Below are 24558 nucleotides of genomic sequence, written 5' to 3' on the forward strand. Positions count from 1 at the left end.
CCAGGCTGATGGTTCAGTCACTAACACAATGCTCTTGGCTGAGTGTGCTGAAGAGCAGCAAGAGATTCTGTTGAGCAATATTTAGCAGTGTTCAGGTACCGGGTCATTTCTAGAAAGTAACTAGTCCAGGGCTCAAGCAAGTATTCTATGAACTATTTGAAAGCAAAAAAAAAAAAAAAAAAAAAAGTCATCTGAGCTTTCTCTTCAGGTTTGAGTCTGGCTGAATGTCTGGGCTCATTCAGTGATTCTGTTCACTGCATTGTGCTACAATTAATATGTGTGTTTCTTTTCTTGGTTTTTTAGCAATAGGATGTAAACATTTCTGTGCTTTATCCCATTCGAGCCAGGCTCAGCCCAAGTGCAAATGTGACCATTTCATTGAGGGGGTGAACCCAGCACATCCTAAGGACAGCTTTCTAATGCCAGGAATTGCAAAACTCTTACAACTCCAGGTGTCTGCACCTTAATGTCTGTGGCAAAACAAAGGGCCTTATCTGCCCAGCCTGCTGTGGGGAAGCCTCTTTAAATACCATTTACTGAACCGACAAGGAGCATTTATTTAATAACAATTTAAAAATCATTTAAAAAGGAACAACTTTTGTTGTAACTTCATAAAGGTCCTATTTGCCAGCAAAGCACCTCCCTCATGTCAGTATATCCCATTGTACACTCTTTTTTCTACCTCTAGCCCTCTACCCCCTCTTACTTATTTGTACTTTTCCTTTCAATACCTTCTCTGTGTGTCCCCACTCTGAAGTGTTTGGTCTGCTATGTCTGTAAGTTAAGTGAGTTTGGTGTCAGTCCCTCTTAAGAGATTTGTCACCGGGTGCTTTTTCCACTGGCTGTATGAACATTAAAACTCGGGCTGACAGTCAGTCTTCACCTTCCCAGATGTACCTTCTGCAAGGGAAGAATCAAACTGAGCAGTCCATTCTGACCTACTCCAGGCACCTACGTCAGAAATGGAGTATCTGGCATTAGCCACTGACAGCTCTGAACTTTTCCAACAAACGTAATGTTGTCATGCACAAAGGCAGTCAGATGAAAAACATGTTATTGTCTTTAAGTAAGGGCTCAGAGTTCCCTGAGCTCCTATTAGGTGAATAAAAGTAGGCAGTGTTCTAAAGGAACTGGGCAGAGTTCCTATCACTATCCTATTCGTCACCAAGTTATGAAAGTAAAGGACACTCAAACCTGAAAAGAAAGCCTTTTTATGTCAGGAGACAGGGAGAGCTGTTGTCCTGAGAAGTTACACGAATAGAAGCATTATTTGCTAAAGCTCTTTTAAATTTAGATTTGTATCTGCATGAAGAGGTGGCAATCAAACACCTGTCTGGTCATGCCTCTTAATTAAAACTGTTTTCAAACAGAGGAAGAAAAAAGCCTCTTGTCTCTCAGTGAGGCAGAAACTCATCTACAATTCCAGCAAACTCACTGTTGGGATTTCCTTCTGTCTTCAGAGGTTTCTCAAACCAGTCAGAAAATGTATTTCACTTCCTTTTGCAAATGACCTGAAGTTCTGTCTCCTTGAAGCATTTCTTTGCTGTTCTCTAGCCACAGCCTGCCTCTGACCAACGTGTGGTACAGCCATGAAGACCAAATGTCCAACGAGGCACTAAATCCTCATGTGAAGTGCCAACATTACTACAGCCCATACCTGAGTATTTGTATGATACACTTGAAAAAGTTAAAAATGGCATTTGGTTAAGCAAAAGCAATAGTAGGAGAGACAGCCATGTACTCTCAACTTCATTTTTAAGCTTGCTGTCAATTAAAGCCACGTGCATGAATGTTCCAGCCTGGTGTCACCTTGGTAATACTTTTGCAGTCTCTGCTCTTCCATACTCTTCTGCTTTGCGTGCTGTGGCCCCACTCGTCTGCCCCCACAGCTTGGCTGTGCTGATCGTGCCAAGCCTGCTGCCCCAATGCCAGTTTTGTACATAAAATTTCAGCTACAAACAGAACTAAGGCTTTCCCAAGATCTGGTAATGACTACATGGAGTCTGATTTAAGCAGAAAAATTAATGCATTATTTTGCTAGAGCCTTAAAACTTACTGCGAGTAAAATTCTAGGAAAGAATTGAGGCTTTGTGCACCGCACAAGAACCCCCTTATGCCATTTTGTAAGAAAGGGCAGAGATCAGACGAGTAACTTTGGATTTTCAAGTTTTCATTTATGCATTAAACCATCTATTTCTAACAAACAGGTGTGTAAATTCTTGGCTGATGTAGCAATCTGCTCTCTTCTACAGGGCCTGTATTTGTGCTGCTGAACCAAAATGTGAGCGTCTGTGAGTGATTTATCACTGTACAAGTCCATTATATTAAGGCCTTTCCTAATAACAGCCCAGTGAAAATGCACTTCCATATAAATGACTCAACGTAAGGATAAAAGTGCAGTGCTCATGTCAGTCTGAAAGTAGTGAGCTTGGAATCACAACAGTTTGGTAGTAGTTATGTGTTCTGATACAAGATCCCAGGTCTTCAGCCTATTTTTCTTTCTAAGATGAAACCCATCTCATGTGTATATAAACATTAATGTATTCTTTAAATGTCATGAGTCTTACCTGAGACCAGCTGCACGTCAGAAAGTTTCAGCTTAGAAGAAGGTCTTGCTGGCTGATGCACTTTGCCTTCCTGAGAACGTCCTTTAACAAACAATATGAACAGCTCTGTGTTTATTCACATAAAGATGTTGTAGAGTATAGCCACTAACTATTTAAGTAGGATGCAGCATTAGTTCATTCTAAAAAAGTATTTTTCTTATGATAAGGAAACTAATGAGATGGTCTATTTGACAGAAAACTGTGACAACCACAACTGAACTTTCTCAGAAGTTAAAATAGCATCTTGCAGTTTCTATAAAAAAAGATGGAAAATAAAGCTATTAGGTTTATTTATTTATTTTATCCTTTTTGACTATCTAAACTAGAGAGCCACAACAGAAGTGACTTACCACCACAGTTACCATAATCCTTACTCCATCAGTGATCCCCACTTGGAACTTAAGGTTTAGAAGCAATGCTATTCCTCTACCCTGTTTTCAAAATGCATTCCTTTGCACCAGGCATAGTGCACAGCAGTGCAATGTTACCAGAAAAGATGATGCTGCTCTTCCACTAAAGAAAGACCATCTGTGAACAAGCCCATGTTCTTCAAATGGAAAAAATTTAATACAAAATTTTAAAAAAGTTTAAAACAATGCTTTAAAAAAAATAATTAAGACATTGTCCAGATATCCACCCTGTATCAATACAGCCAGTAATCCCAGTTTAACTGCTCTATTTTCTTTCCACTTGGATATATGTGAGCAGCTCTGGGTTGCTCAAGACCCATGGTGGAATAATGCTGTGTGGTGATTCAAACTGGTTTAGCAGCTGTATTTTAAATCTGAAGCTGTTTAAAACAAGTTGCCCTATGTTTTTTTTCAACTTGAAACAGAAACACAATTACCCAGAACACCTGAGATTCAGACTAGGTTTTATGAATAGTTGAAACCCCTAATAATTGGGTAAGAAGTGTCTGGAAGAAAACAGTCATAAAAATAAAAGCATAGCTATTTAAGATAAGCACAGTGAAGCCAAAATTACCATATATCTGCTTAAGGATGGACTGCTTGCTACTTTTTATGGCTGAGCTGGTTTTGTTTATAGGTTTTGGATTTTTACATGAAGGAGCTGATTTCAGAGGGCTCTGGTTCAGCTGTTTCTTCCAAGCAACTTGAATGAAGAAGGCAGCTGCCTCTTGTCTCCATTTGTCTTCATCTTCCTTGCACTGCCGCTTGGCACTGAGAAGCTGAAACAACTCCTGTCTTAGCTGGTAACTAGAGAGCAGAAAAGAGAAGAGCACTTGTTTTAGGTGACCTGTTTTAACTTCAGTGCTTTCTACACATCAGTTCACATCATGGCTTACACGAGTAACTGGGAAAACAGAACTCCCACGGATGTGCTAAGTCATTTGGATGAGAAATATTTGCTCAGGAGAAAAAGTAGGAGCCGGGTTCAACTCTGGATGTGGCCATTGTTTCACACAGCTAACAAAGATCTGGCACTGCAGGTATCAAAAGGTCCAGTACTGCAACGTGCTATCAACTGCTTTATAGCACATAGAAGATTTGGAGAAGACAAAACCTATAAATACTTATGATACACCAGTATAATCAATGCTGTTTCCTCTTTTTCACAGCTTAATAACACCAAATTTTCTCATGTACTCTCGATCTATCAGTGCAAGAGACAAGCTAAATCTAACAGGTTAAACCACACAGTTCCTCTACAGAAAACTAAGGAGCTTTCCATCTCTCCTCTGAAGATGCTCCCTCACCTTCTTTCAGCAATCTGTTCTTCCTTTTTTTCCCCCCTTCCCTTCAAAGGCTCCCTTGTCTCCCAGGCCAACCTTGCCAGGGTTGCTTTGATCTTGCACAGGGTCACAGCCCTTTTCTGAGTGGCAACAGCAGATTCCCTCTCTCCTTCTTCCCACTTTTGTGATCACTGCCACCAGCAACCAGGAGTTGCTGAGTTTTTTTCTGGACTCCGATAGAAGTGTTCAATCAGATATTGGCATTTCACACTCACAAGTCAATTAACTGGCCTAGCAATTAACTCTGGATCTTTGCTGTACAAACCTGTCACAAATGAACATTAAGTAACGCTTGTAAAATATTAATTATAAAGTGTTTGGTAATGAGCCAAAGCACCACCCCCTCCAGCACTCAATGAGGCTTCTACTGGAGAAGCCCCAGTAAAGGGTATACATGTTATAAGCCAATGAACTGCATTATTCCAACAGAACAGCAGCAGCATACAGAAAATGTGTACATAAAAGCACAACAGAACACCAAAGGGGGGTGATATGCTCAGTTACAGCCCAAATAATTCTAAACTTTCAATACGCTCAGTAAATTACCTCCTTGAAACTTGCTGGGGGTGACAAATGTATTTAATCTTAATTTAGTCTTATTTAGTGGGGCTTCAGAATTCAGGCATGTACTTTTAAACAGCTCAGTAAAGTAAGTAACAAACATGGGGAGCAACTGCACCTTACCAATAAATGTCCATAGTGCTTGCAAGTTGCAGAGCTTTGTATGAATGTGGAATGAGAGAATTATTAAGAGATAGAAGAAAAAAAAAGATCCAGTTTTGTTAAATAACACATCACTTAGAACTTTTCAACAGGGTAATAAGGGAAGAGAAAGTGAACAGGGGCACAATTGCAGTGACTTGCTAGTATAACTTGAGCAAGGGATGAGTTATGGGAATACCACTGCAGGAAAAACAATTGGGGAACTGTTTCATACTTGAGCAGAAAAGAATACTGAGCTTTTCTCTTGGCATTCACTAATTATTGCCAGAAGCCTTTGCTGATATGTGAAATGACCCATTCACAGGCACTCCACTTTGGCACCCACCAATGATTTCATGTTTGTACAGAACTTCTGGTAGCTTTTAGTAACAAGAAAACAACTGTGGGGCTCTGACACTGACAAGATGTAGGTGTTATCTTTAGAGTATGTGCACATTTTTTTAATTCAGCTCTCCCATAGCAGGTCATTCAGATCCTAGGGAGAGAAAAAGAATGGGACCAAGTTTGATGCTTTATGAGTCTGATGTGGTACCTTAACAAAATACCCCATGCTCAGACAATAAAAATACTGCATGTGCAGAACGATAAAGCTGGCAAATGGTATCCAGAGTCATTGTTACAGAAGCTCTAATCTTAAAAAAATACTGCTGGTCAAAGTATGCATATAGCAAATAAAATATTTTAAAATATAGCTTGGCTCCAGTAGGAGAGCAACAATGACAGCAACAAACCCATTTCCAGTGCCTGTTGACACACTGCAGCCCCTGGAGAATGGCAGAGGCTGTGGTGCTCCCCTGGAGAGAGCAAGCCAGACAGACACACACAATCTGTAAGCCTCAATGAGCTGGATAAGCAATTAACCTTTGGCAAGCCACACACCTTAAAATACACTTTTGAGGACTGCATTTATAAAGTTTGTGGACTGTGGGAATTGAAAACTTTTCCTGAGAAAGACAAGTTTAATATACTCGAGTAGACCTGTACAATTGTGTTGCAGCTCACAACAGCTCTCTGTAAACTTCCAGTAAGCAAATTATGACTGTTGCATTTGAGAGTGTGGCAAATGTATTGAATCCCAATTTAGAGAAACAGCAGAATTCAAGCACATACTTCTAGATGTTTCTGATGTGGAACTATATGTGGTCTGGTGTCCTTTCCCTAGTGATGGGCAGCTCTTCCTGAGAAAGCCAGGACTTCTTCAGACCTCCTAAGTTAACAGTAAAAAGCAATGGGAGAAAGACTGATTCTCTGAACTCCACAGATAAGTGGCTACTAATACTTGTCTCTTAGCTCTGTTGTATGTAGCACAACAGGGAATACAGGTATCACCCTAACTTGGAAAGTAAGAAATGAAGGGATTTTTTTAAGCTTGGAAACACCACTGAAAGAAGGAAGCACAACCTTATGCTTCTTTTTTTTTAGCTTTTCAGAGCTACATAGTATCTTTTTGTAAAAAGATCTTCTCTTGTCAAAAGAGCAGGCTTGAACAGTAAGTATTCAGAGCTGTTCTCTCTCAGCTTTTGGTCCTGGCCTTGGTTGATGAGGCCCAGAGGAGACTGAACAGCCCAGGCTGGCTCTTGATGATGAGGAGAGGAGTCCCTGATGCTCCAGCTCCTGAGCCCTCCACTCAGATGCTGCCCTGCACTGGGCAGACAGCTTGTGCTTGGCTCCTGGGGCAGCAGGGAGTAGAAAAAGCCCCTCTGAATTTTTTTTGGTGAGGGAATTGAAGCATCCAACATGTCTCCAAACAAGGGAAGTCCACCAGTGACTCAGTTTTCTGCATACAGTTGGGCATTAAGAACTGATTCTGCTGTTGCAGGGAACTTGCAGGTTTGCCAGGGGCTATTGTAAAGGATGTTCCAACCATCTGTATGCTCCCAGACACCCATCAGTGGATCCCTTTGGTAGTTTTGTTGGGGAAACAATGTCTGCATCACTACTGAGCTATACCACAGAGTGTGGGAGCTGAGCTCTCAGAGGAACTTCCATGTTCTTTAACTGACTACTAAGAAATATTAAAACATATATGAAACTGCTAAACCAGTGAGAGACCTGGAAAGATCAGCTATCAGTAAAAATCAGCAGTTTATGGTTTTATGGATCCACATAAAAACTGAAGAAAATGTCAATAAAAATTAAAAAATAAGAATTATGTACATATGCTAACACTTCACCTGCAGCTGCCATTCTCTTACTATCAAACTTTATAAGAAATTAAGTGTTAAAGCACACACACATCAATACTGTATTTATGAGGCTGAAACTCATGAAAGCAGGATAACACTGTGGAAAGCAAACACTGGGACATCTTGCTCCCTCCTGTCCGCCTCTTCTCTACATCAGTTCCTGCTCAATCAAGTCACTCAAGTTAGCTTAAGTTTGACAACAAACTCTATCTGAGCTTCCAAACCTCTACTGGTTTGGTTATCCAGTTAAAAGTCAGGTCAGAATACAATTTCAGGTGTGTCAGTAAATGGTAATGAAGGATCAATCTGGTTACAGAAAACATCCTAGGAAAAGCCCCATGTCCCCCACATGTGCAAGTTTGCTAGTGAACACAACAGCAGTGAACTCCAGGCTTAGGCAAATCTGGATCAGCACTCTGTAAAGAAATATCAGTGCTTGAAGTAGAAATTCAATATATTTTCCAATTATTAAAAGTCATTACTTACCTTGCAGCTTTTATGAACTTACTAATGTTATTCTAGGTGACTGGAACTCACTTCCACTTGTTTGGTGAAAGATTATTAAATTCCTTATTTAGCACTGATAATGTTGTAGCCAGAAAGACCAAATAAACCACACTGCCAACAGGGCTAATATAATTTACATCTATTTGTATCTCACTCTTCTCTAGCTACTGAAACAGCAGTCTTACCTTCTCCACGTCCTCTGTATGACTGTAGCAGCATAGTTCTTCTTCCGAAACAGCTCTTTTCTTTTTCTCTCTTTTTCTATTATCTGCATTCGAACCTCTAAAGGGATCAGTTCAATATTTGTACTTTGCCATGCAACAGAACATAACAGATCATCTCCATTCCTGGATCCAACCACACCTGGTTTTTCCAAGTTCAAAGTGTCCCCGTGAGCAGAACACTCCGCTAAGTTTCTCGGCGCAGTTCTGGAAGGTTCTGCCTCAGCAGACAACAAAGGAGAGGCCTTTTTTGCCAGTTCATTATTTCCCACTCTGTCAGTTTGCTCTGCAGCAGGCACCCCGTCAGTTCTGGTGTTTACAAATGCTGTTTTGGCACTTCCTGGCCTACTGGAGCCAGCTGGTGACCATCGCTCATCGTTCACCTCTTTGTTCCTGGGTTTCTGCTGATGCCTTTTGCCTTTGGAAGCAGCTTCACACAGCTTCGAGCTTCTCACAGCTCCACCACCAGAACAACTGGCGTGGCAGAAGAACCCAGACGCTCTCTCACACTGCTCCCTGTTGCCAGGGGAAGCCTGACTTTGATCTCTCAGCTTCTCACCAACACCAGCAGTCCTACCAGCAGAAGTCTGCCTTCTGCTCCTCCGAGCTTCAGCACAGTGCTCCTTGTGCTTTTCTCCATCTGGTTCTGCAGCAGCAGCTGCAACGTGGCGTTTCGCTTCCACTTTTGTTCCCTCTTTTGTTTTGCCGCAGTGGAAATGGACACAACTCGACTTGCCTCTGACCTGTTTCCTCAACAAATCTTCAAACAGAGAAACGGAAACAAATGTTCAGTCTCCGATCCAGTTTACGGCTCTAATTGTCTTGCTCAGTTACCTTTGATTTACTTAACAGGATTTACTTAAACAAAAAACAACGTGTGAGCAGGAAAAATGTCAGATACCTTACATGGCTTTGTCTCCTCCCAAATTTTCTAGTATTGAGGAAAGAAACACAAAAACCCACAACGGATTTGAGAAAAAATGTGTTTTTTAAAGCAATAGCCGATTTGTTTTTAAATGACAGTGTTTTGTTTTGGGGTTTTTTTGTTTAATGTTAAAATACCATTTTATAATTTAATTCCATTTTAATGCTCAAGTTCCACTACAAACCAGAATATAGCTATATAAGAGGACATGACTGCCCATAACTGTACGGTCTTAATTTTTTTCATCCCCTTACCATTCCACAAGTACTTTTATTTTTCAAATTACATTTGAGTTAAGTGCCTAAAAAAAGTCACACGGAGAAACTCATTTCTTCACTGACCTGCAAATACTGATGGTCTTTTAAAGAAAAAAATGCTCACCACACAGTGAGGGAGTGCAGCCCCATGAACACACCTGCTTGTTCCAGTGAAGATGCTCCACTACATCTCCCCCCTTTTCAAGCTCATTTGGCTCAACTTGTGCTCTTGCCACCCTGCAACTTGGCACATGGGGACAGGGTGACCCACTGACCCAGGACAAGCAGAGCACTTGGCTTCTCACAACTTCCCTTCACATTGTAAATGAAACTACAAAACCCTTCCCATTTTTCCCTTGCTGCAAGATGCCTTTTCCAAGCACAAGGTGGGAAAATAAATCCAGTGTGACAACTGCTTCCTCTCGTGAGGATGACTTGGAAGCCAGACAAGTGCAAAATATAAAATCTCCATCTAGCATCCACCTTCTATTTTGCTAAGAAACTAACAGGGGAATGGGAAAATGGACCGGACAGGTGTCTTACCTTACCTGTTAAAGGGCAGGTAAGAGAGGAAAAAGAAAAGTAATCTTTGACAAAAATCTTCTAGATTATCCAAAACTTGGTAAAACCACACTACATTTTTTTAGAACTGTATAGGATACAGTTTATAAAATACTCCCTTGACTGGGTAACAGACTATGGCAGATTAACAGACTATACAAAAGAAATTCAGCATTATTATCAGTGGTGTCTCCAACAGAGAAGATTTATCACCATGACAGGTCTGTATTGACTGAGAGGTTACTATAACTTATACATTATTGTCATATGGGTAATTAGTCCTGTATTTTAATGCATCATTAATTTAATTATTTTTTTAAAATCTATTTTAATAAACAATTTTAATCTCCCAGGATGAAGACGGAAATTCCCTGTCCCTTTCTCATTACTCCAGGGAAGCAGATGATTTTCTTTTGAAGCCAAGATTTCTGTGGGCATAATCCTACTCTTAATGAGGCCAAGTACAAAACTGTCAGTGCCATCAACAGAAATGATTCGGGGCTGACAGTCAATTGAAATGTATGAAAATTTGAGCACTGTCACAACACTATTTTGATCTCCCAACAAGTTCATTTTTACAGCTGTGAGGCAACTGTACACAGCCTTTTAAAATGGCCTCATTCTGAACTCAACCTAACCCACTACTTGGCACAGTATGTAGAACACATTTACTGTAAGACATTTAAGTTGTTAAAGTAGAACATGCAGAACTTCCCCATCTGAACAACTGGAAAACTGAGGAATGGAAAAAAACCCCATCATGTAACTTCTTGAGATCATCTTTTGAGGCTGAAACAAATTTTCTTAGATAGAAAGACCAAACAATAACAAGCACAGAGCACAAAAAAGAACTTGCTTCTTGATACTATAGTTAAGGCAAAGGAGAGAAAACACACAGGGAAGAAGATCGTAAGTGGAGAAGAGATTAGAACAGACCCACCAACTAAATGCAGTTTTAATATATTATTACCAGATGCAAAAATTCTATTTGCAATTGCTAAAAATCTTTCAAAGTGCCAGCCCACGGGATCATCCAATGAAGTGAGTTAAAGTTTTGGTCACAAAACGATCGCTTAAAACACCTAATGAGAACAGCTTATGGAATTCATTATTTGATCCTTACTGTGCCAAATTTCCTGGCATCATTCCAAAACCAAAAAGAAAATGTTTATGTAAAAATAGTACAGCATTTTACCTCAAACACGGGCTTTTGGGAGGCTTTCTTTACTAAGGTAAACTTTTTAACTGTAGAAGTAAACTTATTATCATGTAACTGCAGGAGAACCTTGAGTAAAGATTTTTCTTTTCAACACTCATGGTGAAGAAAGATAATAAACAATGGTGTAGAATTTTCTATTTAAAATAAAAAAATTTTCTCTTTTGCAGAAATTATATTCTGCTTTTAAAGATTCATTAAGATGTATTAAAAAGCAAAACATTCTCCAGGCAATGGCCAGTATGATTTTAAAACCATTAGCATAGAAACATTATTTTGCACAGCTACTTCAGGAAATCTCCAACTTCAGGAAAACCTTCAATTGAAAGTCCAAGCTCCATGCTGCTAGAATTTGCTGCTGGTTGGGATTCCCCAGGCTACTGGGAAGGGAAGTGTAGACAACTGAACATTAATGTAGGTTTTCCAAACATAAGTATCAGAGGTAGAAACTTTTGCAGAAAATCTGGCAAATTCAGTCCTGCTCTCCAGTCAGTCTGACCCTGTAGTCTGTGTTTCCCATGGACTACCTACTTACTTAAGGTCACTCTCCCAGTGCAAAACCATTACCTTTGTTCCATGAAGCAGAGGGAGTCTGACTGATGCAATGCAGTTTCCATTGGCATAACCAAAGGAAGATTTTGGCAATGAATGGATAGAGGAGTCGGTGAAAGAAAAGGCTGTTCATTCCTCCTTTGTGATTTCTTTGTCCTTCTCTTTTCACTGTTCTAACTCTCCCCAAATCCTTCTCTTTTACTTTTCTTTCAATTATATAATTTTCTCCTTGTTATGCTCATTACAGCTATCCATTTTCTATTTGACAACCACGGTTTCTGGTTATTCTTACAGGTTTTACTTTGCCATCTTAATATTTCAATTAATATAGAGTTAATTCACATAGAGATAAATCCTGCTAGAATTTCTAGCACCCCTCTTCATCATTACTTTGCTATCACAGGATACGTTAGGCTAAGATACATATGTCTTCTTTTACTGTGACAATACAGTCAAGCATTCTGCTTTGAGCATTTTTTGCCAACAAATTCCCATGTAAAAGTTAAAGAAATTTAGGTAAAACTATTCAGTAGGAACAGCTCTTTGACTTCTTTTTCCTTTGGATTATTATAATACTCTGATCAGAATTTACAGAGGAATTAACAAAAAAAAATTACATATGAGAAGGAGTCCTTGCTACTTACCTTAAATAAACTACTTATTAATTTTTTTCTTCAAATTATAACAAAGCTGTTTTAACATGACCAGTTTTGAAAGAGTTGAGCCATTGCTATAACTGGCTGCAGTCAGAACTGACTGAAATGTTATTAAAATGTTTATCATGCCAAAACTAATGTAGCAGTGGTCAAGAAATGGTGATAAAATCACGATGCATTTCTAGATTGTATAAAAGAGTGGAGCAGGGCAAGAAAAGTAAAGGAGCAAGCTTTAGACAAGTGTTTCATAGTACAATTCCTGAAAACAGTCTCACTTCTCAAAAAGTACCTTAGAGTGTTCTCAACAAGAGGACTTCAAAGACAGGTCATTGGAGAGCTCTGTCACAGAGAACCAAGCTGTCTGAACAGCCCCCTCTGTGTGTTAGAAATGTCACTTAGAAAAATTTTACTTCAACTTTGTTTGAAAACAAATTACAACATTCTTCAAGAATCCCACAGATAGGCTCCAATATCTTTAATCTCCTTTTCTCCACACAGTGCAAGCAACTCCAAACAACCTGTTCTCATGTAATTTAGCTATTTTTACAGATGCTGTAGGTACTGGTATTTTTGACTACTTAGACTGACATAACATGTGCAGTAAAGAATTTGCATCTAACTCTATCCTATATAAATCACTTAAATAATGAAAGAACAAGAAACCATACAGTAAAACAGGTTCTACATATAAAACACTCCCAGACATGGAAAAAAAGGATAATCAGAACAACTAAAAAAGGTTACAAACCTTGCCTGATGTTATGACCTTCACTCTGAGGCTCTGCTGACGGGCAACTCTCCTTTGGTGTCCCTTTGCTATGACAAGCTTTAGGTGAACCTCTACTGTTTCTCTCTGGTTGAATTTGTGAAGCACTGAGGGAAAGAGGTCTCTTATTCTGTGTCTCAATTTGTTTATTAAGTAACTGTGAGATGCTGGTAGTCTTCTCTCGATTTGCTGGATTCTGTTGTACTCGAGCCCTGTTTTGCTCCACGTTCTGCAACCCCTTCTGCAGCTTGGCTTCTTTTCTCTTACTTTCCTCTTCACGTTTCCTGTAATTATAGTCAATACCATAAGAATTCCACAGACAAAATCTAGTGACCGTGTTTCTCCTGAAACCTGACAGCACCACAATAAAACCTTGACTATAACACTTTTTTTGTGTGTGTGTGAGAAGGGAACACCTATTGTATTGAAGTCCAGCTGCAACTGACTTGCAGCTAGACCCTAGTGAAGGTGATGTCCTTACAAGTCAGCTGCCCATTCAATTTGTGGTGGCTTTTTTTTTTTTTAACACTCCCTTGTGGAAAATAATGAAACTTATTTTCCTTACAAATATACAAAAATTAAAAGCAGGACTTTGAAGAGGTGTCAGAAGACAAGAAATATGACTCTAATTTTTTAATTAGTAATGAAAAATGCTTTAATATAAGTAGCAATGAACTATATCGGAAAATCAGAAAACTTCAGTAAAAGACAATCTCTTTGAAAATTATTTCTCATACTCACCAGTGTCATAATTAATACAGACAATTATAAACGATCTTCAAACTAGCTACTGGTGCTAACTTCCTGCTATGCATTTATAATTAGCAGATAATAAACTTACTTTGCATAACCAGATTAAACCTTATACAAATTATAAGAACTGAAAATATGTGAGTGAAAGACTTGTGTGCACATCGCATGCCATTACAATTATGACATTCCGTTTTCCAAAAGGAAAGAAGTCGTGCATCTCTTAAATAATGTGGATATAAAGAGGAATCTTGGAGAAGCTTAGGGAAGGCACATCTGGTGAATACTGTTTTGCAACCTATTTTGAAATACAGTGGGAATGCCATCACACTTTAGATTTGGAATCCGTTTTCCTGCAAAGCAGAACAAACCCAATGGCAGGCAGCAAACATTTCGCATCCTCCCGCCGCTGAATCTGGCTTTGTAAACGAAGCACTGGCTGTAGAATGAACTGACACTTCTCCTGATGGAATGGACAGGTTGTAAATGTCGTCTCGTGTAGCTGCCTGATATTTTAACCTGCTCCCCATGCTACAGTGTAGTTTGCAGACTGTTGACACATTAGCTCACAGCAGAGCATATGACAGGTTAGTTATGCAGCACGCCAGCCCCGGTTCCTGTGAGTCGTATCAATGCCAGTATATGTCACTTCTGTGTGAGCTGCTAAGGAGAAGCTTTAACTTTATCTGTCAGTACTATCTTATCGAGTATGCTCTGCAGAAGCAGCTGATTGAACTTTGTACCTGAGAAGCTGCTAATTGATCTAAAAAATACACTCCTGGCAGCCTGAAGTTCAGTATTCCCTCTGGCACCGGAAAAAAAGTGGCTATTTTCAAATAATATCGGCATTCCGCAGGCTGACTAGGTGAGGGTATCTGTCTCATGTACAGTATGGATCCCACTGACACTACTCTGCTGTTTAAGATGATAAATCAGATCTTACTATTCACAGAACAGTCATTTTCTTTTCTTCACAAGAATCAAGCGTTTACCAGTATCCTCCATTAGAAAAGAAGGTGTGAGAGGGGTTGTGTGATACACAACCAAGCCCAAGTGGGCTGCAAATTTGGATGAGAAGATTCACTCCAAACACTAACTTCAGTAACATTCCAGTTATTGAAATTACACAGGACTAAAAGTTGAGAGGAAGTAAAAGGGGATTTTTTTTCTAAAAGATTTTGTTTGTGTGCTAATTTTTCAGCTGAAACCAATTAAATCAGTAAATGAAAGGGATTTTGTAGACCATCATCCTAATTGTCACAGTAGAGCGTAACTGACTAACAGACTCCTGAAGAATACTCACGAACCTCCCCTTGAGGTTTGCTTTATTTAGTTAGAAACACAGTTTGTTTTATAATGAAGGAAATTTTCTAAATTAATTTTTCCAAGTTTTAGTGCTGTCTAAACTGAGAGACCAGGGTTTATGCACAAGGAAAGCAAGCAGATGAATTTCTAACTGAAGGGTCCTAAGTCATTCTCAGGAGGTTCTGGCAACTCAGAAGGATCCAAATTTTGGCTCTGAATAAAGAAAAATGCTCTGTGATAACCAAGCTGCCATACCAAAATTTTCCATTGTATTTGCCATAGAATCTTGTCCTGAATGATCATAAATTTGTACTTCATTACAGAAGTGAGAAAATAGAAACTGAAGCCTTAGCAGATGGAAAGGAACAGTTTCAGCCTTAAGCATTTGTGAAGACACAGAGATGCTTTGAGTTTTGGATCCTGCCAAAATGAAACCAAACTTTTCTACTCTGTGAAGAATATGTTGCTTTTTGTTATCTATTCAGTGGAGGAAGATTTAAATTTAAAATATGCCTCTGTGCTGGGGGACATAAAAATTAGTTACGATTCACAACTGAAAATAGATCTCCAGGTATGATCCTACTGCTGCTAAAGCTTTATCTTGACCAAGAAGAGCTCTGCTTTGTGTTGTATAAATAGCTGTCCCCTGCTATACAATTAAGCTTGATGTTTGTTTTTTGAAAGCATGGCACTGCTGAATCACAACATGTCCAGCTTATGATCTAATACAACCTTTTAATATATAGTCCTTAAAAAAATGGTAAAAAGGCAGTAAATTCCCACCCAGTATTCCTGTGTTGTTAAGTCTTGCCAAATGTGCAAAGCCTTCTGTTCATTCTCACCTATCTATTTTTTCCTCAACCACTTTTCGTATGTATTAACACCATTCTGATTTCTGCTTTCATCTTTGATGTGCTTACATTTAGATGCTGCATGCACCTTGGTGCCATTCGGAAACTTAACATTTTACTTCTTAAATTAAAATACTGGATTCAGGATGGATTTACATGGAATTCTCGTCAGCATACACTTCCAGTTTAGAACCATTAAGAACTACCTTTTGTTAATTTTCTTCCAGTTTTCACTCATCTGACAGCAGTTTGATTCAAGGTACATTGCTGTACTTTGCTAAGGAGAACAGCACATGAGCAAGTATGAAAGCTTCAGGCAAGTCTGAATGCCAGGTACTGTTGCTCCATCACCACAAAACCTGTTATTCTGTCACAAAGCAAAATTGAGTTTGATAGGGTTTATTATTTGCAAATTAAGATCAGTCCTTATCTCTTGCTTTGTTAAGTTCCAGATGGACAGAAGCTGGATTATTCTTTCACAGTCTTTTATTACTGATGTAATGGAGTCACCCAGTGAAAGCTTAAGGGACTGAAGCATAATTCATATGAGAAGAGGCTGAGAGAGCTGGGACTATTCAGCCTGGACAAGACAAGGGTGAGAGGGGAATCTCATCTATGTCTTTAAACACCTATATATCCATAGGTATTTATAGGAATTTATAGGGACACCACCCCTATATATCCCTTTCACTTCCCATTTGGTGAACTTAGCAGTGCCAGGTTAATGGTTGGACTTGATGACCTTAAAAGGTCTTTTCCAAGCAAAATGATTCTATGATTCTGTGCCCCAGTAAGGTTTTTAAGCTCTTCCTTTGCAGCCTATCCCTGCTTCCACCTCCTGTGTTATGCCTTTCTGCAATTGAGCTCTGTCATGGCTTCTCTGCTAAACCAAACTGGTTTCCTGATACATCTGTTTGCTCAGTGACATAACAGTGTGCCTGTTGTTTTGGGCTGCATCAATCTTTATTTTCTAAATTACCATCTCTTTGATATAGGTTTGTTCACCATGGCAGAATATGTATAGAAATGTTTTGCAGGCACTGAATACAGTGAGTGTAACTGAATGTAACTTTTCCAGAAAATAATACAGATATGAGATGTTGGTTGACTTTCTGTTTTTTGGTTTTGGTTTGGGTTTTTTTTTTTTTAAAAAAAAAAAACAAAAAAAAAACAGAAAAAAGAAAAAAAGAACAGGCTAATTAAAAGCATGCAAGACATAGGAACTATTTCTATCAGTGAGACTCTCTAGAATGACATATAACAAATCAAATTTTAAATACATACACTGAAATAGTAGGGGGGGGGTGTTCAATCTAGGAGCTCACCATTATTCTGCTTTCCTACATAATGTCTACTTTAATCTGAAGAGCAGATTTTTAAACATCAGCAAGGTTATTATTTTTTTGCATGCAGCAACACCCTGGCCAATTTTAGCTGCGGAATGCACAGATGGGTGTGCAGAATGATGACAACATAATGTCCCCTCTAGTTTACTGCAGATTATAAAACTGCAATTAAATAAAATTTGTTATGTGACAACATGATTTGCATGTACACTGCAATTGTATTTTAATTCTGGTTTTATGGTATTTAGTACACAGACTTTCTTTCTATTGTTTTCAAACAAATCAACAGCAGCTTTGTAAGTTTCAGAAAGTACATCAGAAACTCAGAAGGAAAACAATGAGAAAAACACCCCCAAATTTCCATGAGGCAATCCTTTTTCATTTATTCTTCTAGATGGTGTATTGTAGATTTTTCTTAAAATTACTGTCATCACAATGAATAAAATTCCCTCATTTGGTACTCAGCTGTGACCACACAGCCAGAAGCAAAGTTCTCAGAATTAAAAAGAAATATATAAGATATGTGGGACATTTTCAAAGGCAAAGGCAGCTTCTCCATGCATGGGTTTGATTCCTACTGACTTCAGTGGAAAAGGTAAACAGTAGGGGGATTGCAAGTTACAACCTCAGGATCTAAAGATGTGAGTAAGAGATTAGTTATCTGGTATTTCTAGCCATGGTTCTTATGGGCATTAACAATTATTAACCAGTGGGGTAGTAGCAGCATTCAAACCAAATCAAGGTCAGACCATCCAGATACACAGAACATCAAACTACCAAACATGAACTAGAGCAGAGTCCACCTAAGCCTGTCTATGACACATGGATGCAACAAAAACACCTTAAGGCCCAATAATTATGTTGTGTTTATTCACATGACCTCTCTTTACAGAAATAGTCCTACAAAATCATGCAGAAATCTTTTCAGGTGGTTATGTTTTTCATTCAAGAGTCAGCTTTCTTCAAGAGAAAGCCAGGTACTAATTTATTCTTCTTCATATTATGACTCTTAAGGATAAAGCCCAAGCAAGCTAAGTATTTTGGTGACCATTTATGTACCTTCTGACTCTAGAATTTCACCACCTTGCTACCATTAATTTAAATAGCATAAGAACTCTAGACAGAACCCACTCATCTTACAAATAATTATTTAAATTGCATATGTTAGTTAACTATAATCTAATATAATGATATCATGAAAGAAGTCTAATTCAAAGGCAGAAAATATATGTGCCAAGACAAAAGCTGCAAATAAAATCCGTGAGATCAGTTTGTTAGAAAAGCACGACCTCCCCTGTGAAACAAGCTAAGACTTATTAAACCAGAATATCCCGGGTTTTTTTCTTCATCTACTCACTAATTTATTTTCAAAACTGATATCAAAGACTTGATAGGTCACTAATTGTGTGTTTCCATTACCTTAGAGAAATATTTTCCAAGCCTTTTTATCATCACATAGAATATCAGCTCAAGATTCACGGAGAGTAACAAGCTAGCTTCTCAGCTTTTGGTATTTTGCCTTGTTCTTGTATATTATATAAAGCTTGCTATTTAATTTGGGATTATCTGGAAAATTATTTTCATCTATAGGTGTATAAAATAAATTCCATTATATGCTTTCTACAGTTCCATTAATTTTACTAAAAGGAACAAGTGATAATAATAAGTAATAATAATAAGGAATAAGAATAAGAATAAGAATAAGAATAAGAATAGGAATAAGTGATGATAAGGAACAGAAAACATCATACACTGATATATAGAAACTTATGAGAAATGTCTATTTGCTGGAGTAGATTTCAAGTCTCAGACTTACTTGGCAGCAGCATCTTTCCTCAGCTGTTCATGCTTCATTAAAAGATTCTTCCTCTCTTGAAAAGCCTTTCTAACTTTGTATCCTTTGTAGACAGCCTGAATCTTGAAAGCAGCTATGTCCTGTATGGCAGCTATAGATAGAGCCCCATGTTCTAACATGAACTGAATCACTTCATGGTGTTCCCCAAGCAAGGCATAATCAAGTGGAGTGTATCTATAAAACAGAACAAACCCACAAAAATTATCACTTTAGAATTCTAAACATAATATACATTTAGCTCATCCTCATTTCATAAAAAAGGCAACATTTAAGTTCTACAGGCTTACTGTCAAATATGGCTTTATTTCTATAGGACTGATGAAGGACACTACAGGTGACCAAGCAGCAGTATTAGATCTTCATCGAGGGATATTTTTTTTTTTTAAGCACTAGGAAGACTTAAGTCTGTTTTCAAGTGTACAAAGATGCTAAAATATTAAGTGGCTTTGCTTTAAAAAAAAAAAATCCCCAAATTCTCATTGTCATTGCAGGGGTAAAATGTACATAGGTCTCTCACCAACACTGGAACATCCAGCAAAGACACACAGTGATGGCAAACCATCAGTCACAAACCATAATCAAGACAATATAATAGAAGACTATTAAACAGCAAGTGTCAATGCATGTGACTGGGAAAATTAGGGCTCTTCTTGATGGTAACCTGCTAGGACGTAATGCTGGTAAGCAAAGAAAAACAGACAGAAAGCACAATTGGACTTGCCACACAGCAATGGTTTGATGGAAGGATTAACAGTATCTGAGCTGAAGTGTCTGCAGGAATAACGACAGTGACATAACATGAAAATGTGTATGTCAAGGTGGGTTGCTGAGAGCATTTAAAGAGATACAGAGTTTTGATAACCTGGGAATGGGAACTTCAGAAGGGACCTCATACCACATTTTTAAGGTATACCTAGTTTTGAATATTTTAAATAACAGGTACAAAAATACTAAGCTAAACTTTATGCTACTAGCATGTTTGTACCAAGATAATATATTATATTGAGAATTCCAGTCATGGAGAGCCATATTCTTAATCATGGATTCTCTAATTCAGCTATAGCTACACTTGAAAGTAAAAATTCACACAAATAAAATCTGAATAGGGGCTTATATGATTGGTCTCTATCCATTCAATGCTGCTTACATAAATTCCTCACAACCAGCCATTACTCTCATGTCCGTTCATGCTTTGCTGTAAATTTTATTTTCCACTGGTTACCTCTAAACTTTTTAAATCCACGTGGGTTCACAGGAAAACACACAAAGAAGACATCAGCTGTCAGCTGTTATCCATTATTGGGCATTAAGGTGGTCAAACAGCAGCCAGGCTGGCACCAAGCCATGGACCCAGGAGATCCGGTTGTTATGAAATAACTTTGTAACCAAAACCAAACCTACTGCCCTTCAGACTAGCACTAAATCATCCATCTGCAAGCAAGTGGGCATCTTATAGTCCTAGATGCAATCTCTGCTCCATCTTTTCACAAACCTGTTTATTTTTATTAAATGTTGTTAATTTTATTAAATGCTGTTTTATTGAATGTTGGACTAGTATCTCGTAACTCATCTTCACTTTGACAAAGTGAAGAAGAGAAGCTTCTTTTTGTAAGTGTATTGGAAAAAAAATTACTATTTGTTGAAATTGCTACTGATTAAAAAATTATGGATGGATTTATGGGTGAACCAATTATGGATGAACCATACCTATGAGGTTATTTTTACTCTCCCTTCTTGCAATACATGACTTGATTTTTCCACTTTCCAAACTTCTGATCTCTTAACAATAAAACAAGGTTTTGTAGATGTTTATTAGGAGGCAATCATGCAATTTTTATACACAATATACACCTTTTAAGGAGAACTACACTTAGAAAGTGATTCATCTAGAAATATTGGTGGTCTGTTTTGATTTGCACATGCACTAGAGCTTAAAGGGCTGACCTTTGGAATATTTTGAGTTATCTAGGTTTAAACATAAGAACATATACTAATGCCAGAAGAGAAACAAAAATAGATACTAACTGAATGATAGTAGTAAAACCACAGCTAAGGTCTTTTCCTGATATTTCAGAATCATTAGTTTATTTCTACAAATTAAGCAAAATAGCAGTCTTCTTTCTGGCAAAATGGTGGTTTTTAACCTTACCTATTAAGAATTATTTAATTACAACTCTTTATTTAATTTTCTGTCAAAAATTACTGAAGAGAGCATTGACACTACTTCATTAGGAATTATTTATATTTTCATTTGTGTTTCTCAACAAACAATAAGAACAGAAAAGGAAGAAAGAGAAAAGTCCTTTAGAGAACAAAAGAGACGATGAGGGCAGAAAGCAATCAAAAACTGGGATAAGTATGGAAGACTCAGATATCACCTTAAATATGGGATTCCCAAGTTATTTAAAATGTCAAAATATTCAAATGTATATGGCATAATGATCACAATTTTATTTATAATTATGAAGAGGTCAACTACTTTTAAAAATGCCTTACAAATTTCTGCTAATAGTAATTATCTTCACAGTCATGTGACTAATTCAAACTCCATAACCCAAATCAGTTTTTAAAAAAACTATTATTTCTATGTCAATGAAAGACAAAAAGAGATGCAAATGTACTGTCACTTTATGATTACAGGTAGGTTTTTTTTAAAACTAAGCCTTTAGGAAACAGTTAACCACAAAGTAATTTGAAATCACTATTTTAAAACATAACGTTTCTCCCATTTTCTTTCTTCTCACTGTATTCCTACCAAATAGGAAAAAAAAAAAATCCAGTCTGTTCCAACAGCAGCAGAAGTGTGTTTTCATCCACTATCCACTGTCCACTATATCCACTATCAACTTCATATAAATTAAAAAGATCTTTAATATTTCAAACAAGACTATAATGAGTAAATAACTGCAGAAATCTCTGTTAAGTTACAGGTTCAAAAGTATAAACAGATGAAGTTGCAATCCCTTGTCTGAAGATGATTTGTCACATTAGAAAGGCTGCTTACACTCACGCCCAAGATTTTGGCACTTCTTTTAGATACAAGACCATGATACTTTGGCAATATCTGAACACTCAACATTTAAAGTAGAAGGTAGCACTTTTGCTAAATTACAGAATAATGTATTCAGACAAGCAATACCTCTCCTCGCTGTTTTCCATATGATTAGGGAAAGCATCAAAACCAAGAAGCAACTTTATAGCATCAAGGTAGCCATTGTTACAAAGCCAGTGCAAAGCAGTCCTTCCCTGTAAACAATAGAACAAAAATAAATATTATCCCTCAACCCTATCAAGCCACAATAAAAATCTTAAACCATACTGTAATTCAATGATTTTCTGGACACGAAGGGCAAACTAATAAATAAACTTCCTTGTTAAAATAAATGAATACAGCATTTAAAAATTAACTTTTTCTGGTTTTACTTTTTTTTTTTAAAGAAGATTACTACACTGATGCTTCTTCACTTAAAGCAACTGTAAAATCAGCATCAGGAAACTGGAAACTGTCTCTAGAGTTGCTCTCTTTGCAGGTATGCTGCTCAGGACTGAAGCAGCTCTCATTAACCCTCATCGTTTGGACTGGTTTCCAGGCTGCTTTGAAACACTGTGACAGGACTGAAAGATTTACTACAGAAACTCAAAATCAGATTAAGTTTGAGGAAAGCTTATCAGATCAGGCTAACAAAGACCAGCTCTCAAGCTGTGTTTTACACACATCCAGCCCATATATGACCAGTCTTAGGGATTACAGAACCACAATGCAAATACTTCAAACTTTGTTAACAAAACACAGATGTTTCACTTCACTTCCAAGCCATGCCTTCTGTCAGTGTCTTACTTTTCTGAACTCCAAATGTAGGAAATACTTAGAAGGCTGGGTACCAGCAAAACCCATGAAGATGTTCTGATTTCAGTGCTAGCAAGCCACCCCTCAACTCCAAGGGCTGAAGAGCTTCAGTGTTTCCGTGCCAAATAGGTGAAGCTGATGTATGTGTTCAGCTGTACTAAATCTGATGTCATGCAGAGCTGGTGGCAGGCTGGAAAATCTCCCCAGCCTGTTCTGTAAAACTCATAATAAACCCCACTTTTCATTACCTGGAAAATTATCCATGCCTTACAATGAATAGCTACAGAAAACTTTATCAACTTGTGTGAAATTCTTTTGACTCATGAAGTTCTACCAAATTATGTCATTAATAAAGAAATCTGCTATATGTTACACAACTATTCTGGCTCCTAATTTCACTTACTGTTTGAATAATGGCACAAAAGAGCATATAATCAATGTTACTTTTTTTTTTTTTCTCCACCTGGAAGATTGACATGTATGGGGATATTTATGAGGGAAGCAGTTCTTGTGCAGTCTCACTTGACTTATCTTACTTGCTCTGTCTTTATGCTCAAGAAACACACTACAGACTACAAAATCACATTCCCATGTCAGCTGTTAATACAGAATGACAGAAGTTAAGAAATCAGATTATTAAAATTACTGCTTGTAAGGTCACACTTTGACAAGGAGAAGTCAAAAGTGATATGGGAAAATATAAAACTTCAATTCATTCTGCATATTAAAATACTGCTTTTCATTCAAGATTTTAGAAATGAAGCCATAGGAAAAATTATGTCAGGATGCATTTCCTTTTGTGATAAACAGCAGCAAAGATGCTTCTACGTCCCAGAAAAGACAGTGACCTTGAAAAAAAGGAAAATGCTTTGACTTATGTTTATTCTGAAGTTAATTAAATAGCCCAGTGAAGAACAACATACCTCCTTATCCTGAATGTTTGGATCTGCATTGTTTTCCAGCAACACTACCATGCAGTTAATGTAACCTCCATAAGCAGCACACTGCAGAGGTGTTCTGCCTGCATAATCCTGCACATTAGGGTTGATTTTATTTTCTATCAAGATTTGGCACACATCAGCATTTCCTCCCAGGGCTGCCCAATGGAGGGGCGAATGGCCATCTTGGTCCACCAAATCTACCCTTGCTCCTCCTGTAACAACACGTACATAAAAAGGAAATCCTTTGAGTGAAAAGAAAAAAAAAAGAACAGGCTTATGTTCACCTATAAGTTATTTGGTAAACTGGCAATTCAGAGAATTTTTTCTGAAAGTAACTTCAGCTTTGTCACTCAAATCCTAAAACCTAAAGAAAAACTAATCAGGAATGAGACAGTTTCAATGAGTATCCTCTCCTTAGAACTTACAGGTTTGTAAAATGCCCTAGAAAAACTCAGCCTCTATTTGTTTCAGGCCTATTAATTTCCAGTGTAACTTTTATTTCTTAACAACAATCTCTTTTGAATATTAGACTTCAAATGAAGTATATTTTTAAATCTCTAGAGCATACAAGATAAAACATTTGCAGTGTAAGAAGTAGTATTAAAAAAGCTTGATTTTATAAAATTTAAGCATGTTAAGACTTTTATGTATTCTCTGTGTATTCTTGTAAATTGTAAAACTCCATAAAAAACAGACCTCCACAAACAAAAAATTGAGCCAACAAGAAGCAATGA

The 24558-nt window shown here is 37.7% G+C and overlaps 1 protein-coding gene across 3 annotated transcripts in view; it reads right to left on the minus strand.

Moving 5' to 3' along the window:
- Positions 1 to 24558, minus strand: part of INVS (inversin) — an 85580-nt gene that overhangs the window by 1150 nt on the left and 59872 nt on the right. For all 3 annotated transcript variants that reach the window (XR_011724452.1, XM_071736948.1, XM_071736949.1), the window contains 7 exons: positions 23807 to 24036; positions 22176 to 22282; positions 18998 to 19210; positions 12912 to 13213; positions 7961 to 8756; positions 3591 to 3823; positions 2568 to 2648 (listed from right to left, as the gene is read on the minus strand). Coding sequence is in view for 2 of the 3 variants with exons in the window: in XM_071736948.1 (XP_071593049.1) it covers positions 2568 to 2648; positions 3591 to 3823; positions 7961 to 8756; positions 12912 to 13213; positions 18998 to 19210; positions 22176 to 22282; positions 23807 to 24036 (1962 nt within the window). In the remaining variant the exon portion in view is untranslated. The remainder of the gene's footprint in view (positions 1 to 2567; positions 2649 to 3590; positions 3824 to 7960; positions 8757 to 12911; positions 13214 to 18997; positions 19211 to 22175; positions 22283 to 23806; positions 24037 to 24558) is intronic.

This window comes from Heliangelus exortis, chromosome 2 (genome assembly GCF_036169615.1).
Source record: "Heliangelus exortis chromosome 2, bHelExo1.hap1, whole genome shotgun sequence".
Lineage (NCBI taxonomy): Eukaryota > Metazoa > Chordata > Aves > Apodiformes > Trochilidae > Heliangelus > Heliangelus exortis.